This window comes from Chrysemys picta, chromosome 6 (assembly GCF_011386835.1).
Source record: "Chrysemys picta bellii isolate R12L10 chromosome 6, ASM1138683v2, whole genome shotgun sequence".
NCBI classification, from domain to species: domain Eukaryota; kingdom Metazoa; phylum Chordata; order Testudines; family Emydidae; genus Chrysemys; species Chrysemys picta.
Genome location: NC_088796.1, coordinates 95,828,441 through 95,844,763, shown reverse-complemented (window position 1 = coordinate 95,844,763; position 16,323 = coordinate 95,828,441). Strand labels below are relative to the sequence as shown.

Genomic DNA, 16,323 nt, shown 5'->3' with positions numbered 1-16,323 from the left:
ATTACATGGGGGGTTGTGAGCTGTCAGCCTCCACCCCAAACCCCGCTTTGCCGCCAGCATTTATAATGGTGTTAAATTTATAAAAATGTGGTTTTAATTTATAAGGGGGAGTCGCACTCAGAGGCTTGCTATCTCAAAGGGGTCATCAGTACAAAAGTTTGAGAATCACTGCCAACCTCCTAGCTTTTCACCTTGTATAATTAAAATGTTCTTAATACTGAAAATACAAGTTTTAAAGAGTGGACTGGAAGTCAAGGGGAACAAGAAAATGTAATACTTACAATTAATTGATTTAATGCACATACAGTTGTTTTTAATTTTTTTTAAGGCTAGGGCTTTTGAAAAGCAGGGATTAAATTGTATATTGCAATACACTTCTAAACAAAAGGCTTAGCCTCCTTTGCTTAGATAAAGATAAACAATATTTAGAACTTGTAAGATGTCTTTTTATTTCAGAACAATATAACTTTCCTGTTTGCTGTAATACCATATCAGTAATCTTGAACTTCATTTTGATAGTGACGGAAGCTTCCCAAAAGATGAAGGCTCCAGCCAGGAAGTATCAGAATCTTTGTTTGTTGGCGAGAGCAGGAATTATGGCTTTCACGGTGGCCAAAACAAATACTCAGGAACTGGAGGAATAGACAATAAAAATCGCACTCTGCCTAGAAATCGGTAAGTGTTTCAGTGGGCAAAACAAAGCTGCTTTTTCCAAAATTTACTTTTTCTGTTTGATTGAAAATAGCACTATAAATTTAGAACTAGTATTACATTGCATGGAATAAAAAAACACTCCAAGATAGAACATGGCTACAAGGGGATCTGCATGGTTTGGGGACTTGATGACAGAATGTACTACCTTCTGCTTCTAGGCTGGCAGTTTGAATCCAGCTGAGAATAGTAGTGACTAAAAACTGTTAGTCTGATGGAAGGTGGGTAGGTTATATCAAATTAGTTTGACCATCTCAGTCCTGTTTCCAGTGAACAGGTGTTCACATCCCAAAAACTATTACCACAGTTGGTGCTAATTTTCACCTTTATTGACGCTCCGTAGATCCTCTCAGATGTAGGAGTGGTCCTTCCAGGGGCACAATTAAGGCACGTTAACATAGCAGTGTAGGAAATCTTTCACTGATATTGCCCAGTATTTGATGAATAAGAGGACTTCAGTCTCCTGAATGGTCAGTTTAACAGTGTCACAGTCTAGGGAAACTGCACCTGTATTCTCCCTCTATGGGCCTTCATGGTGCCCACTCTGAGGCTTCCAGCTCCCCAGTCGTCTCCTCTCTTGCGTGGAGACCCACTCCTCTCTCCCTTCTGACTGGAGTATTTCTAGGCTGAACAGTTCCTTGCCGTCACTGTTTTTCCCAGCAAAAGCCAGTCTGCTTAAGCACACCTGCTTGCTTTAATATCCGAGACTAATAATCAGCCCCAGTGATTTAGCTATTGTACAGTTCTTTCTAAGCAAGCATATTTGTTTCTTAAGATAAAAGCACTACAGAGGGAACCTTAACAACAACAACAACAAAAAAACATACATGTATGCAAATAAGCTTACCAGAGATCACCCCAACTCTAACCTAGGCTCCGTCACGTGATTAATTCTTCAAAACCCACCCAGGGGTTTCAAGTTCATCACACTCCTTTTGTTCACAACGAGAACATGATCTTATAGGGCCTCAGTTGGCCAAGGTCCTTCCAGTTCTTCCCTAAATATTGGGGACCTCTGGACCTAAGTTCCCTATAAGCTATGTGGCCACGCAGCAGCCTATTTAGCGCTGCACAGGTGCTCAGGGAACCCAACTGCTGGGACCTGCTGCAACCAGGGGAGGGACGCCCCTAAGCGCTGATTTTTCCCCTTTAGCCAGGGGTTGCTCCTCCCCTTCCACCATGTCCCTGCCCCGCCTTTCCTGCCCCCCATCCTCCCCCATCCTATCTCTTCCCCATCTCTTCCCCTGAGTGTGCCCCATTCCCGCTCTTCCCCCTTCCTCCCAGAGCTTCCTGCATGCCACGAAACAGCTGTTGGTCAGTGGAGCCACCGGCAGGTGAAAGGTGTGGAGGGAGCTTAGCTGCCAGTGGGTTCTGAGCAGCACCCACAAATTTTTCTCTGTGGGTGCTCCAGCCCTGAAGCACTGACGGAGTCGGTGCCTATTGAGGCACCCCTCCCCCAGCTCCAACTCCCCTCCCTGTGTCAGACAAGCTCCACCTCCCCAACGGCTTGCCTTGGGAAACTTATTCACCCACTGCCAGATAGCACCCCTTGCCTCACATAAGAAGGGAGAAGGCGTAGGGCAGATTCAGCTTAGGGTAGCTCTATGCTGGTGAGTCATCTGAGAAGTTTAAGATGGTCTGGAAGCCTGAGGCTCCCTGCCTGCCCAAGCACATGGGACTCCCAATTGGGCACTTCTGCTGTAGGGGTCCCACAGCATCCTAGGAGGGAGAGGCAAAGGGGAATAGTTTGGTGGGCTGCAGGCAGCTTGGCTCCCTCTTCTAATTCTAGAATTTGAAGAGTAGGTTCTTACTTGTAAGTAAATAGTGGAGGGAAGACTTCATTTGTCTTTAGTGTCCCACTCTACAAACCATTGTCTTAGCACTGCATTCTTAATGCTTTTAAATGAAGGGAAGCATTGCCTCTCAGGGACCCTGAACCAAGACTTCTAACAGGTCATGTATCCGTGTGTGTGTGTGTGTATTAAACATATTCTGTTTTTAACAGGACATTTCCAATCAGAGGTTTTCAGATTTATGATGGACCCATTCATCTTACCAAATGCACATTCAAAAACTTTGTGCCGACTGTTGATAGATACACCAGTGCAATTGGATTCCTATTGAAAAACCCGTGGCAGTTGACACCTAAAAACAACATTTCTCTCATTAAGTTTGATACAAATGTAAGCTTAATGCAAAATTAATTTTCAGTGGATGGGGTGGAAAAGGGAGACTTCATGGAGTAGGGAAGGATGAACTGTGTACAGTGTCCCATGCAGGAGATTTATTTTGAGAGAATTTTGGTGATGTCCTCCTATTTCTTCAAACAAAGGGGAATCACATGTGCACTCTTGGTATTGCTTCCACCTGCCCCATTTCTGTGCTGACTGCCACCACGGGGCCTGGGTTGCCTTTTCCCTGCTTCCCTGCAAGTACCTGCTTCTCTTCAGGTGAATGTGCCCAAACTGAGGTCCCCAGGTAATGTCTGCTGAGCAAGGGAGTTGTGGTTTGGAGAAGGGGAGTCTGCCACATTTAAGGACCTTTTGGGCTGCTGAAAAAGGCTCCAGAAACTTTGAAAAGGCTGGCAGATGAGGAGGTGAGATTAAGCAACTTCTAGGGGACATATGCATGTCCTACATTTTTGGTGTCTGTCCCATGCTAGCATTGAGATGGATGGGTTTGGATAAAATGTCAACCAGCTTCTCCTGCCTTTGCTTACAATTAAGACTGAATTGGACCTTTGAAGGTTGAAAACTATACTTCCTCCATTGTCACGTGCCTTTGAACTTCCTGATTTCAGCCAGAAATGCTTGTACTTAAAATCTCATGAGAAGTGCTGTTCTTGTACTATTTCTGGTTTACCAGGAAGTTCAGAAAATAACAAGTGCCTGTTTGTGTGAGGTTTCTAGCCCAATGAGTTTCCAGTCCAAACTTCTATTCAGAACAGAGCTTCCAGCCTTTTTTTGAAATTTGCATATCATTAATTTAGAGTAATCTATTCTCTATAGCCAAATATGTATTCTCCTAGTCTGGAAACTAACTTTTTTTCTTTTTTATCTTGTTTGCTTGCTTACTCTGGTTACAAGAGTTACTTAAATCATTGAATTCTAATATAGAATTCATAGTAAAGTGAAGAACTACTCCTATTAGGCTGTGCAGTTGCTGACAGAACTGTATAGTGAGGCATGAAACCAAAGACCAGTGCCTCCCAACCCAAGCTAAGCTGTGGAGACAGTATAGACAAAAATGGGGTTTTGGTTTGGGTTTTTAATGCTTGCTTTGAGAACAAAAAGTGATTGTAGACGTGTAATGATAATGAGACAAGATTCTTTAAGACCTGAGGCAGCTGAAATAATAAATTTGCAGTCATAAATACACCTCTACCCCGATATAACGCAACCCGATATAACACTAATTCGGATATAACACGGTAAAGCAGTGCTCCGGGGGAGCGGGGCTGCGCAGTCCGGTGGACCAAAGCAAGTTCGATATAACACGGTTTCACTTATAATGCAGTAAGATTTTTTTGGCTCCCTAGGACAGCGTTGTATCGAGGTAGAGGTGTATTAACATAAAATTCTGAAACATTTTAGCAGAAGTCTGGGCTTCATGTGTTAACTGAAAATCACGCCTACTACAAAATAATGAAATTCTGTTTTGCAAGACTATGTTGTCCTTGTTAGAGAAGTTATTCAGCTTATAAACCTTGTCAGACTCCTGATTGTCTTTGCATACATGGAAATGTTTATCAGTGTGTTACTAACTGTATACATGCAGTAGCACTACTGAAATTGGTGGCTTTATGAGAGAGACTTAATTGGAATATTTCACTTCCCTTTTATGGTCAGGTTTCTTTGAAAGTCTTCTTTGGTAAACCTGGTCCCTGGTTTGAAGACAGTGAGCTGGATGGTGACAAGAACTCAATATTCCATGATGTAGATGGTTCTGTGACTGAATACAAGGACACTTGCGTTGGTAGAATGGATAATTTCCTGATCCGACATCCAGAATGCATTAATGTTACACAGTGGAATGGTGTGGTTTGCAGTGGGACCTATGCACAGGTTGGAACTGTTGCAGTTCTTTGTGTATTCTATATTTTATGTATATTGACACGACTTGAAGAAAAACATATCAAAGCCATGAAATGCCCTTCCTCTTTAGGTTTTAAAAATTTTATTTTGCACTTACTTTGCCTTCTAGATGGTTCTGAACAACTTGTTGGGGGAAGGGAGGGAATTATGATAGCAAATGTAATAAAGCGAATCTTTATGCAGTGAGTTGACTTGCCATCATCTGCATACCGCAGTCCTGTTGGCCAAAACTTTTAAGTGTGGGAGTTTTCTTATACTTGTGGTTCTGTTTCACACAATATTTATTAAAAATGTGAAATATAGTTTTCTGAATACAAACCCCTCTGCTGGGATCAATTCCTAGCCTGTCACAGACTTTGTGTGTGACTTTAAGTAAGTTACTGAATCCCTCTGTGCCTCTGTTTCCTATCTGTAAAATGGGGGAAATTATTGTCGGCCTTGTCTATTTAGGCTGTAAACTCTACAGGACAGCGACTGTCTTTAATTGTGTGCACAGTGCCAAGCTCACTGGGGCCTCTAGGCATGACATCTAATTTTCTAGTGGTTCTGTTTACACTGTTTATCTGTATTTTCCCTCATATATATTGTTTCTAGTGAAACTGATCAAAAATTGTCAGATTACTTCAAATCTCTTCTCCTCCTTCTGTCTAATGCTGCTTTTTTTTTTTTTTTTAAGTTGTACATCCAGACAAGGAACCCACAGAACCTTACTATGACCATAGTACGAGACGAATACCCATTCAGCCCTATGGCACTACGAGGTATTTACCAGCGAGCTGACTTTCAACAGTACCAGCCTGTAATAATGCTTCAGAAGGGTTATACAATACATTGGAATGGACAAGCTCCCCAAAGCACTTATCTTTATCTCATTAACTTTAACAGGTATGTTTCTTTGCATTTTTGCCTTTGATCCAAAAGACACCATTGGAATACTGTGTTGCAAAAATAGTTGGGATACATTCAAAATTACAACCACGAGTAAGAATGGAACTTGATTTATCTGAAATAGCAAATATTAAAAGCAAAATGTGTACTGGAGACGTAGGCCAAAAGCTGTGTATAGCTATACAGAAAATGCTGTAAAGAAGTATTTAAAGAAAAGCCCTATTGCTTTATTACTGCATGAAGCTGTGCAGTGTAGAACCGCAAATGGTTCGACCTATCACTGGCCTTATTAAGAATCACTTGAAAAAGATGCAGTATGTTAAACTGGAAAATTTAAAAATTGCATCCAAACAAGGTGGATTGATTTAAATCCGTGACTTAAATCACTGAAATTTTTATCCTGATTTAAATCAGCAAGCAGGAAATCTTGATTTAAATAATTTTTTTCATGTTTTGCATTTGTACTTTTTAGTTTTCTAAAAAAAAAAAAATTATTTATTTTCATAGGTTGATAATCCATTAAAACATGTTGATTTGCAATTAAATATACCTTTACACTGAATTTGATGCTGCTTTTTGCTAACCAGGAGGATACTCTATATTTAAGCGGATATGCTTAACTTTTAACTGGATGATTGATTTTTTGGTTGTCTCCCTCCCCCCTCCCCCTTGAGTCATGTCAAGCTCAATTTGGATGGAAATTGAAGTTAAAAATTCACAAAAACATTTAATTTTTTTTATTAACTAAAACTACCTTGAATGTGCTGGCTACATAAAGAAAAAAAACAAAACGTTTTTTATCAAAACACTGATTTATTAAACACAGGAAGTATTATCTGTAGTTAGTTTCTGGTCACAATGTCCTTCAAGATTTTAGAACTAGTGGACCTCCTCCTCTCACATACAGCTTTTATTCAAGAGAAAAACAGCTTTTCTGCTTTTTCAGCTCCCAAATGGTGTCTTAACTTTGAACAATTAATTATTGAACTGAAATTGTTGAATAAACTGAAATGAAAATACTCTCTCTGACAAAATATTTGTTTCCACTACCACAAAAACAAGAAACTTGCTCAAATGAATGAATTATAACAATTTTGTTTCACTCTATTTCCAGGAATGACTGGATTCGGGTTGGACTCTGTTATCCATCAAGCACAATTTTTCAAGTAACATTTGATGTTGTTCAAAAGCAGACATCTGCTTTCTATAGTGTGGAGGACTATACATCAGTAACTTCGATGATGGAGCTGCAGAAAAATCGATCAGAGAAGAAGTTTTATTTTGACAACAGCACTGGGTAATTGTATATAGATTGATAATAAAAGGATACTTTATTTAATAGTAAAATTGCAAGTTCAGTAGTGTTAAGACTTGGCTCTGATGGCTGCTTAAGAAGGGAAATCTTATGGAGAAACACTAAGCATGTCACCATAGACGTTTGGAAGAGTAATCTACATAACTTGTAATTATAAATGTAGTGGCCATCAGATCCGCACTTGTAAACGTATACCACAGCTACCACAGTTATTTCCTATTCTAAGTATGGGGAAAACTGTGGCATCTCAAATACCACAGAAAGGTACCTTTTGGCAAGTAACTGCTTTGTTAGTTTAGTATGGCTCAAATGTAAATGTTTGCCCTTCACCTCTTAAACAGAGTTTAAGAAAATTACTGTTGGTCCAGAAGGAATCAGACATATTTTCTTAAACTATGGAGAAAAATTTTCAAAAGTGACTTAGGCACTTAGGCATGTCACTTTCAAAAATGGGGCTTAGGCTCCTAAGTCCCTTAAGCACTTTTGTGAATGTTACCACTGAAGACCGTAATAAAGCTTCCTTGGGGGGGGGGGGGAAACGATGTATACTTTTTTTGCATGTTGTGGTTTTTTATTTTGTTTTTGTTCCCTGTTTTTTATTATAATCAGAATATTAGTATAAGATTTTTTGGATCTCTTATTAACTAGTTTGAGGTAATTGTGTAGATAAACAGAGTATGTAGTCTTTGATATCATTTACGTTTTCTTTTTTCATCTAGAAACTACAGTGACAAGCAACTATAGAAAAGCTGGTAGAGCTTATCAGTATACCAATCTTCCAGTCAGGATGTGTTTATTGGGCTTTATGCACACTCAGAGCAATAAAGCTCTTTATTTTCTAAAATACTCATATTTTTGCATATTGTACAATAAGAGCACTGTTGTTTTTGTTTGATTAATGTCTGATATATTAATTGCCAGATAGCAAGTTTAGTGAACATTTGTTAAGATGTGTGGTGTGAAAGTTACTGGTTGGTGGAGGGGAGATGAGTGGTGATTTATGGTGGCTAAATTTTTTTTCCCTCCGTTCAAGCAAATCCTGTCATAATGATTTCTCTAACAGTTGGAGAGTTCTAATATATATCACTCAAGATTTCCCTATTGTAGTAGTTATTACAGAACATTTACAGAGGACTGTACATTTACGGAGATTTAGAAAACAAAAACACATGACCATTCCCCTGTCCCTCAAAAGCTTGCAGTCTGAGGTCTCCTATGTTCACTAATCAGTACATTTGAGGAAATTTCGATTATGTAAATTTCTGTATTTTATCAAGTAGTTTTCTAATCTCTTGTATTATTTTGTGTTTAGATTGCTGTTTTTATATCTTCAAGCCAAATACAATAGGGACGGTCACAGTTATTGTTCAGCTCAGGGATGTGAAAGGGTCAAGATTCAGGCCACTGTTCAATCAAAAGAGATCAGTAACTGCATGACAAAAGCTTATCCAAAGTACCAAGCACCACCTATTCAACAGCCAATGCCAGCCAAAACTACTGCACAGTGTAAAAATTGTGGCACAACTCAGGTAAAAAAAATTCATAAACGTGTATGTAAATTACCAGTAGATATTAACTTCCACATAATTGCCTTAAATATGGTTTTCATGAAGGAGTGAGAATACTTCAGAAGCAGATATAACCTGGAAGAAAGTTCTACTATTGTGTATATTGTTTACTACATAAGGGGCAAGTCAGTTCAGTTTGAATGTATTCAAAATTGTTTTTGTTTTTTAAAAAAAAAGCTTTTACAAAAACCAAGGTTTGTAAAAATGATCCAATATCCTTTTTTTTTTAAAGTCCAAAGGGAACAGCCCCTCTAGTGTTTTTCAACCTTAATATTGGTGTACTTCAAGGGCCTCTGTGCATTTTCAGTTAAGGGTTTTGGTGTCTGTAGCGTGAAGCTATGGAACTGTAAATAATAAAGCCATTCCTGCTAGGGAGTGCTCTCATGCTAAGATGACATCATTGTTTATATACACACACACACACACACACACACACACTCACTCTCTCTCTCTCTCTCTCTCTCTCTCTCTCTCTCTCTCTCTCTCTCTCAGTTCCTTCACTGCCACAGAGAGCTAAATGGAACTGCCTCTTGTGTCTGCGAGCTACTTAGCGTATCTTCTTAGAGTAGTTGGGGCTATTTGCCTTGTGTTATCTCCAATGTTCTGTCATACCTGGATCTTGTAGAGGACTCAAAAGGGGGGCATTCTCTTCAGCCATCCTTGCCAGAGAGGGACATACATACTTGATGCCTGGTGTTGCTGGGAGAAGCTCATGGGTTCCAGTGCAAAATTTACCATGCCTTCACTCCTCAGATGAGAAAGGACAGGCACTTACAACTGCAGGGGCACTTGGCTTGTTTGAGCCTTCAACCGGATCATTCTAGCACTCCATCAGGAATTTCCAGGCCCTCTTCTTTGCTGAGGTCTTCTGTAAAGAGACATGAGACGACACACCCTGCCACCCCAGCTTTGGTGTCGAGCCTAAGAACGACCTCCTCAAAGCACATGTTTGCTGGTGCTGTGCCTCTCACCTGAGGTCTGGCACTGCAGCCCCCATCAAAAATTCCCTCAATGCTCTAATCAGCACAGATCAACTTTGAGGAATCAAGCTTCCAAATCTTCTTGTGTCCCTGTTTTAGGGAAGAAGGAAAAAAAGCAGCATTCTGATCTACCAAATGGGGCATTGTTTTCCTTCTCCAAAAACACATCACTTTTGGAAAAAGAACAACAGGAGTACTTGTGGCACCTTGGAGACTAACAAATTTATTAGAGCATAAGCTTTCGTGGACTACAGCCCACTTCTATGCATCCGAAGAAGTGGGCTGTAGTCCACGAAAGCTTATGCTCTAATAAATTTGTTAGTCTCTAAGGTGCCACAAGTACTCCTGTTCTTCTTTTTGCGGATACGGACTAACACGGCTGCTACTCTGAAACCTGTCATCACTTTTGGAGACTCCTTACTAGTCTTAATTCTCCCTCTGGCATGCAGTTCTCCTCTGTTTGAGGCTCTGGTGCCAGGTGACCTTGGCACATTGCTGTTTCACATACCTCTGACAGTCAATTTCCCCTATCATGACTGGGGGGCCCTCTGTTAAGGCTTTTGGCTATACCTCCACTGCTTGACTTAAAGCTTAAAGAACACATCTCTCTGTCCTCACCACCAGTACCAAAAAGAGCTAACTGTTTGCCTCCTGTACCCTTGGAGGGTACTCAGTTTTTGTTGTTGTTTTGTTGTAATGTCTCTTGGCTAATTCAAAGCTGGTCTCTGGAGCCAGCTTTGAATTCCAGAGTTCCCGTAACCCAGGAACTCTGCACAAGTAACAGTGCATCCCTGACTGCTTCCTCAGATAGAGAAAGAGAGGGGCATAAGCTGGAGGCTGTTGGAAGAAAATTTATTATTCTGCTTCTTTGAGCTTCCAAGTGGTAAATTACCAAGCTGCCCTGTTCAGATATAGCTATGCATTATGGTATTCAGTTAAGCATGCACTGACTCCTTACTAGACACACACAGGAAAACCGCTGAGAGCGTGGTCACTGAGGGTAGAACACTAGTAAGATATGCACGAAGAGCAGTTTATGACCCCTCAAGCTCTGCTGCCAGAATCATGGTCGCTGGTATAGCTCTATGGACAACCATGGCTTAAATCATCAGGCCTTGCTCCAGTTTCACATACACCTCTTTGAGGGGTCAGGTCTTTCTAATGATAAAACAGATGACGAGAGTTACAGCCTGATCTCTAGGTCTTTCCCAGTCCTTGTTTACTTCAGAGGAGCTGACCTTATACTTGGTTTCAGTACCACAGACAGGCTCCCTCTGTGAAGTAGCAGGAAAATGGGGCATAGCAAGAGGAAGAGGGGCATGGCTGGAATGTCCCTACAACCAAACACTGCCTGTGGTTTCAGCCCCTTGGGAGCCCTTAGTAGCTGTCCCTCCCATCCTTTGACTTGCACCAGATGCAATTTGGCCCTTGTTGAGGATCTAACCCATTGTGTTGCTGCTTAACCTTCCATTGTTCTAGTAACATGTTTTCAAGATTTTTCCTTTCTAGTCTTTCAAAGAGAAGACTTTAAGAGCTTGGCTTCTCTACTTATAACGTACTTTTCCCCCTTTTGTAGTAACTGGATCTTCCTCATCCTTTTCTTTACTTCTGTTTGGCAGGGAAAATGTATTTTCTTTCCACTTCAATAAAATGTTCATATTCCTATCATGTTCCATAACTCCTTCTCTGTCTCCCATGACAAAAACTGAACATGAAAAATAAGTTCATGACTTTTTTTTTACCATTTCTTTTCTGCCACTTAGATCTTTTTGTCACCCTTCTCATTTCACTGCAGTGAGCCAGGTTTTGTTCTCTCTGTGAATGTGATTTTTACAGTTAAAAGTCTGCTTTATGGTGATATTTTGTGGAATCTACTTTATTCATCACTTCGTCATCTTTCAGTTTCCAGTTTGTTGTCATGCAATTTCTTCCCCAGACTACCATCACCCCCCAAATGCTAACTATTAATGTGAGTCTAAATGCTGCAATTTTTACTCAGGAAAAACTCCTGTTCTATCAGTGGGAATATCGCTATCATAAAGACTACAAGATTAGGGCTACAGGTTTGGTATCTTCAGTGCTGTCTTGCTCCTTTTTTCCAACATCTATGTTACTTCATACTTCTGCTTTTTTTGGTAACATAGCAGAAGTGGCTCAGAAACTGATGCCCAGCACAAGCCTGGGGGCAAGACACCAAGAGATGCTGTAAGAACAAAGTGCCATTGCTCAAACTTGAATCATTAGTGTGCTGGTTTTCATCCATGCTTATACAGTTGTATTACAATAGCACCCAAAATCTGTGAGGCACTTTATGGATGTATAGTTCCCCTTCCCTGAAGAGCTTTCAGTCTAAAAGTATCCATGCATTTTGATACTGTTGATTTATTATTCTTGTTTTTTCCAGTTCTCAGTCTAGAGTGTCTATCAGAATAATTGTTGATTATCAGTATGCTGTCTAGTGTTTAAAATAAGACTTGCTGTTCAGATTTTCTGGGAAAGCGGGGGAAGTGTAAACATGTTAAAACTTTATTTTTTACATCTAGATGGCATTTACCAGTGATCCTCACAAAACCTACCTCCTTGTGCAGATTCAGTCACTCAGCAAAGAAGAATTACAAAGTAGTCTTCCATCTTTTATCTCTGTAAGTATCCTTATGGCCTCCTTTAACTGCTTTTTCCTTAGCAGTTTGAATTATGGCAGCTGCACATTGGTGCAATTTTGTATCATGCTGAGTATCCTTCCGCTGAAGCCAGTGGGAACTGGTGAGTACTCAGTACTGTGGTTCAATCCAAATCAGTGAAATAACTCTTATACTAACAGACTATTACCTAATAGTACCAGTCCTCCAACATTTTGTTCTGTTAAAGCCCTTCAAAACTGATTAGAAGAGAGGGGTCATTATTTTTTGTTTACACTCCAACTCAGTGGTGATAAATCTGATGATGTAATGTTGCTTAACACTTGGTCTGTTGCCATTTTTCCACTTGGGAACCAAGAGAGAATTGTATGTGATACCGGAGGTGAGGGTTTGCAGGCATTCTCAGCACCTCAAGGGTGCAATTTTAATTTATATTTGTCCTATAGAGTAATGCATATATTGTGTTAGTGAAATAGTAAAACTCTGAATTATTTAGGCAGAGAAGTGCAGGCTATAACAGCATGTGTGTTTGTAACATGACAAATCCAAGCTTGTACAGGATTTTATGTAGCTTATTTTTAACGATTTTCAATAAGATGCTTTGTTAAATATAGTACAACTTAATCAACTGTGGAGGCTGCATGCTCTGCTTTTGTGCACAGAGGGAATGGTTGAGTCTCTGAATGGCACCGTCTCAGGACAAGTGAGCTACCTCCATTCCTTGTCAAGAAAGGTGGTGGCTGAGATAGGATTCATGTCCTTGAGAGTGATTACAGTGAAGTGAGGAAAAGCTAGGTGATTCTCAAGGCTCCCTGAGGAATGAAGAAGTCCTGTCAGCCAGGTCTTTTTGGAAGAGGAAGAATGGAGAATCTTTGATAAATTATTGGTTGTTTAAAAGGACACTACTGTGTCTATAAATCAAATTGTGATAAATGTGGCCAATTGACAGGAGCAGAAGAAGATTATTGTACTTGCAAATTGCTGGCAAAAGCAGGCAGTGATTTATGATGTCTTTTCTCACTTCAGGTCAATGGAAATAAGTTTCCCTTCAAAGATGTGGGTGTATTTACCCTAGTAGTTGATGCCTGTGTTGGCACTGTGACAGAGAAAAATGTTTTTCTTCAAGCAAACATTAAAAGCCTAGATGAATATTTAAAAACTGGAATTCCACAAAGGTATATGCTATTGTAAACCTATCAATTTATTTACAATATGTATCACGAAATATAGACTTGAACTGGAGTACAAAATACACTGGAGTGCTTTATCATGATAGTCAAACCTTTGCCAGAGAACAATATTTGTGGGCAGACAATTCTAGCTCACTTTTCACATTGCTATGAAAACCTTTTTAGATTGAGGGAGTAAGTAGAAGCACACAAACATTTTAAAGGGACAGTTTAGCTACATTTGAGAAAATGGACCAGTAAACTTAAACATTTGGATTAAATCCCCCAAATATGCTTTCCTTTTCAAAGGATTCATTTTAACAAAACATTACATAATCACCTTTTTAGCTTACACTGGTAGGAAGAATAAGCCTTGGTCTAATTGAGGAGATTGTGGCATGAGAATTTTGACAAAAGTGCTTTAATGTTAATAAGTTGAAGATTTATTAATTTCTATTTTATACATTGAAAGTAATAAAAAGTCACCTAAAACCATTTTGATAAGGTGCCTACACTAAAGCTGGTTGAAAAATGAAAAGCTAACTTCACAAAATAGAAATTGCAATTTTAATTTAAAAGGTTTCAAAATGGGTCCATTTTTAATTTTTGCAGAATTTTTTACTTGAAAGCATTATAAATTTTCTTTTACCAAATTTTCCTTTAGACAAACTTTTTGTAACCACCAATAACATTTCAATAGAAGTTTTAATTAAGTCACAATTTTCCACAAAATTTCATTTTCTAAAACAGGACACTTCTCAGCCAAAAAAAAAATTAAAAAAAATTTCCAACCATTTTTGATCAGCTCTCTACATAGTATTGCCCCAAATACAGTGGACTAATAAGCAAGCTAGTTTGGAAAGTGTATAAGTATCAGTGATAATAAATATTTAGTTTCCTCATCTTACTACTTTCTTTCTGGTACAGGTCAATAGTTTTACTAAGCACAAGAGGTGATATAAGAAACCTTAATATTTCGGAAGCCTTAATGTCCCTGGGAACAGCCAAACCAGCTCATCTTCAAAACAAGGGTATGTTTAATTTTCTCATACATTTTCTTTTTTAAAATTCCTTATGATGAGTCAAATTCTTGAGGCGTTCCATGAATTGTTTCCAGTTAAGATGATGTCAAACTGTTTATTTTATAATAAAGAAGTTAGTGGAAAACTACTAATTAAGGTTTTAAAACTTTCAAAAGTGGTGGTGTGATGGCTTTTAAAACCATAGTGTCTGGCTGGGTGTGAGGATGGCTGCATTTACTATTATATGAGGAAATCTGGGGTAGGGGGAAGGGAATTATTTTCTCCTATGTCATCTTGTTGTAATGTCCATTTGCATGTAAATTGTATCTAAAAGATGTCTCTTTCATGTCTAACTTCTGATTCTGTAACTCTGGATTGTTTCATTGCAGGGAGCATAGCCTTTCTTGGCTTCAGAGGAAACTTTAAACCTTCCTGGGCTAAGCTATTTACCAGTCCTGCTGGGCAGGGCCTAAGTCAGATAGAAAAGTTTATACCTTTACAAATGGAAGAGTATGGCTGCACCAGAGTGAGCTCTAGCAAACGGAAAGACGTGGAACTTTTAAAGCAAGCTTCAAGAGCACATTAGAGACTAAGATATACTAAGTGCTGGAAGAAAATGTGAACTAACTTATTTAATTTATGGCATTTTAAACTATACTTTTATCCCAAGTAAACCATTTTACTGTTTGATAAAGACATATGCCTACGTTGACCGCTTGAATGCCAGTCTGTGCACCTTCTAGTTGTACAAAATGTTAAAGAATTTATTACTATTTGTATAGACAGGTTTTTCAGAGATTTTTTCTGATGTTTGTATTTACTGTAAACAGTTACCTTTTTTATATATGTATACTTTTGTAGCCTGAGAATTGAGGATGCTTGTAAGGATCAGCTTGGAGAAGTTTTGGTAGCAAGTATTGGATTGCTTAGGGTTTAAAAAAAATTAATTAAAATATCTCTTAAGCAGTTTGAATTGGTTATTTTAATCCATTTTTGCATTTCCTTTTTCCTGTTTGTTTTACACATTCCTGAGATCACATTTAATAATCAGGCCAGTTATGGGTAGGCTCAGCAGAAACCAGTTTTGTTGTAAACTCAACTGTTAGCCTCTGTTTTTATTTTTAACCTTTTTCTCCTGATTTGTATCCATTTTAAATTTCCATTTTCTCAGGGGGCTCCCTTGCAGCTGCAGGGCTTGGGATACTGGGTCCCTGTGGGCGCAAGGTGCGGGGGAGGCTCCAGTCCTGTTTGGGCAGAGCAGAGACCCCTGGCCAGAGCCACAAGGAGGAGGGTGAGCCATCTGCTGCAGGCGAAGACACCCTGCTGTTGAATGCTCCTGCCTGGGGACAGCCTCCACACTCCCAGCTGATGAATGAGTGAGTAGGGCCATGACAGAGGAGCTGGAGGGGGGCTCCCTGTGGGTAGGGTGACCAGACAGCAAGTTTGAAAAATCGGGATGGGGTGGGGTGGTAAATAGGAGCCTATATAAGAAAAAGACCCAAAAAATCAGGACTGTCCCTATAAAATCAGGACATCTGGTCACCCTCCCTGTGGGGGCCAGTGACACCAGATTCCTGAAGGGGCATGGGAGGCTGTGCTTGCCAACTGGATATTTTTTTTCTTTATTTCTGTGTCATTTGAAATCGGTATTTACTGACTATTTGAATCAAATCCTGCCAAGCCTAGTTATGGTCCATGCCCACTTTTCCAGATATTATGGGGCAAGTCCTGTTTCCCCACCCATATGGGTACAAAGAGCCCTAACTGTAGCAAAATTTCTGTCGTTCAACTGCACGCGGGGGAAAAAGAGGACGGATTCCAGGACCCTGTGCAGGGGCCTGTACCTTATGCATGTCATGAATCTATGTTCTGCAGAGGCTACCTGTGCCTCAGAGTGCAGGGGATACATGGGATGGTGTAGGGCTGGAGTGAGGGCA

At 39.7% G+C, this 16,323-nt stretch overlaps 1 protein-coding gene across 4 annotated transcripts in view; it reads left to right on the top strand.

Annotated features, from left to right (window-relative positions):
- CEMIP2 (cell migration inducing hyaluronidase 2) overlaps positions 1–15,359 on the top strand; it is a 76,586-nt gene extending 61,227 nt beyond the window's left edge. For all 4 annotated transcript variants that reach the window (XM_042850596.2, XM_005297758.5, XM_065549394.1 and 1 more), the window contains 10 exons: positions 520–675; positions 2,717–2,894; positions 4,560–4,775; positions 5,482–5,690; positions 6,808–6,990; positions 8,321–8,537; positions 12,100–12,198; positions 13,222–13,370; positions 14,292–14,395; positions 14,776–15,359. In XM_042850596.2, coding sequence (XP_042706530.1) covers positions 520–675; positions 2,717–2,894; positions 4,560–4,775; positions 5,482–5,690; positions 6,808–6,990; positions 8,321–8,537; positions 12,100–12,198; positions 13,222–13,370; positions 14,292–14,395; positions 14,776–14,972 — 1,708 coding nt within the window. In that variant the 3' untranslated portion in view covers positions 14,973–15,359. The remainder of the gene's footprint in view (positions 1–519; positions 676–2,716; positions 2,895–4,559; positions 4,776–5,481; positions 5,691–6,807; positions 6,991–8,320; positions 8,538–12,099; positions 12,199–13,221; positions 13,371–14,291; positions 14,396–14,775) is intronic.
- The last annotated feature ends 964 nt before the right edge of the window (positions 15,360–16,323 follow it).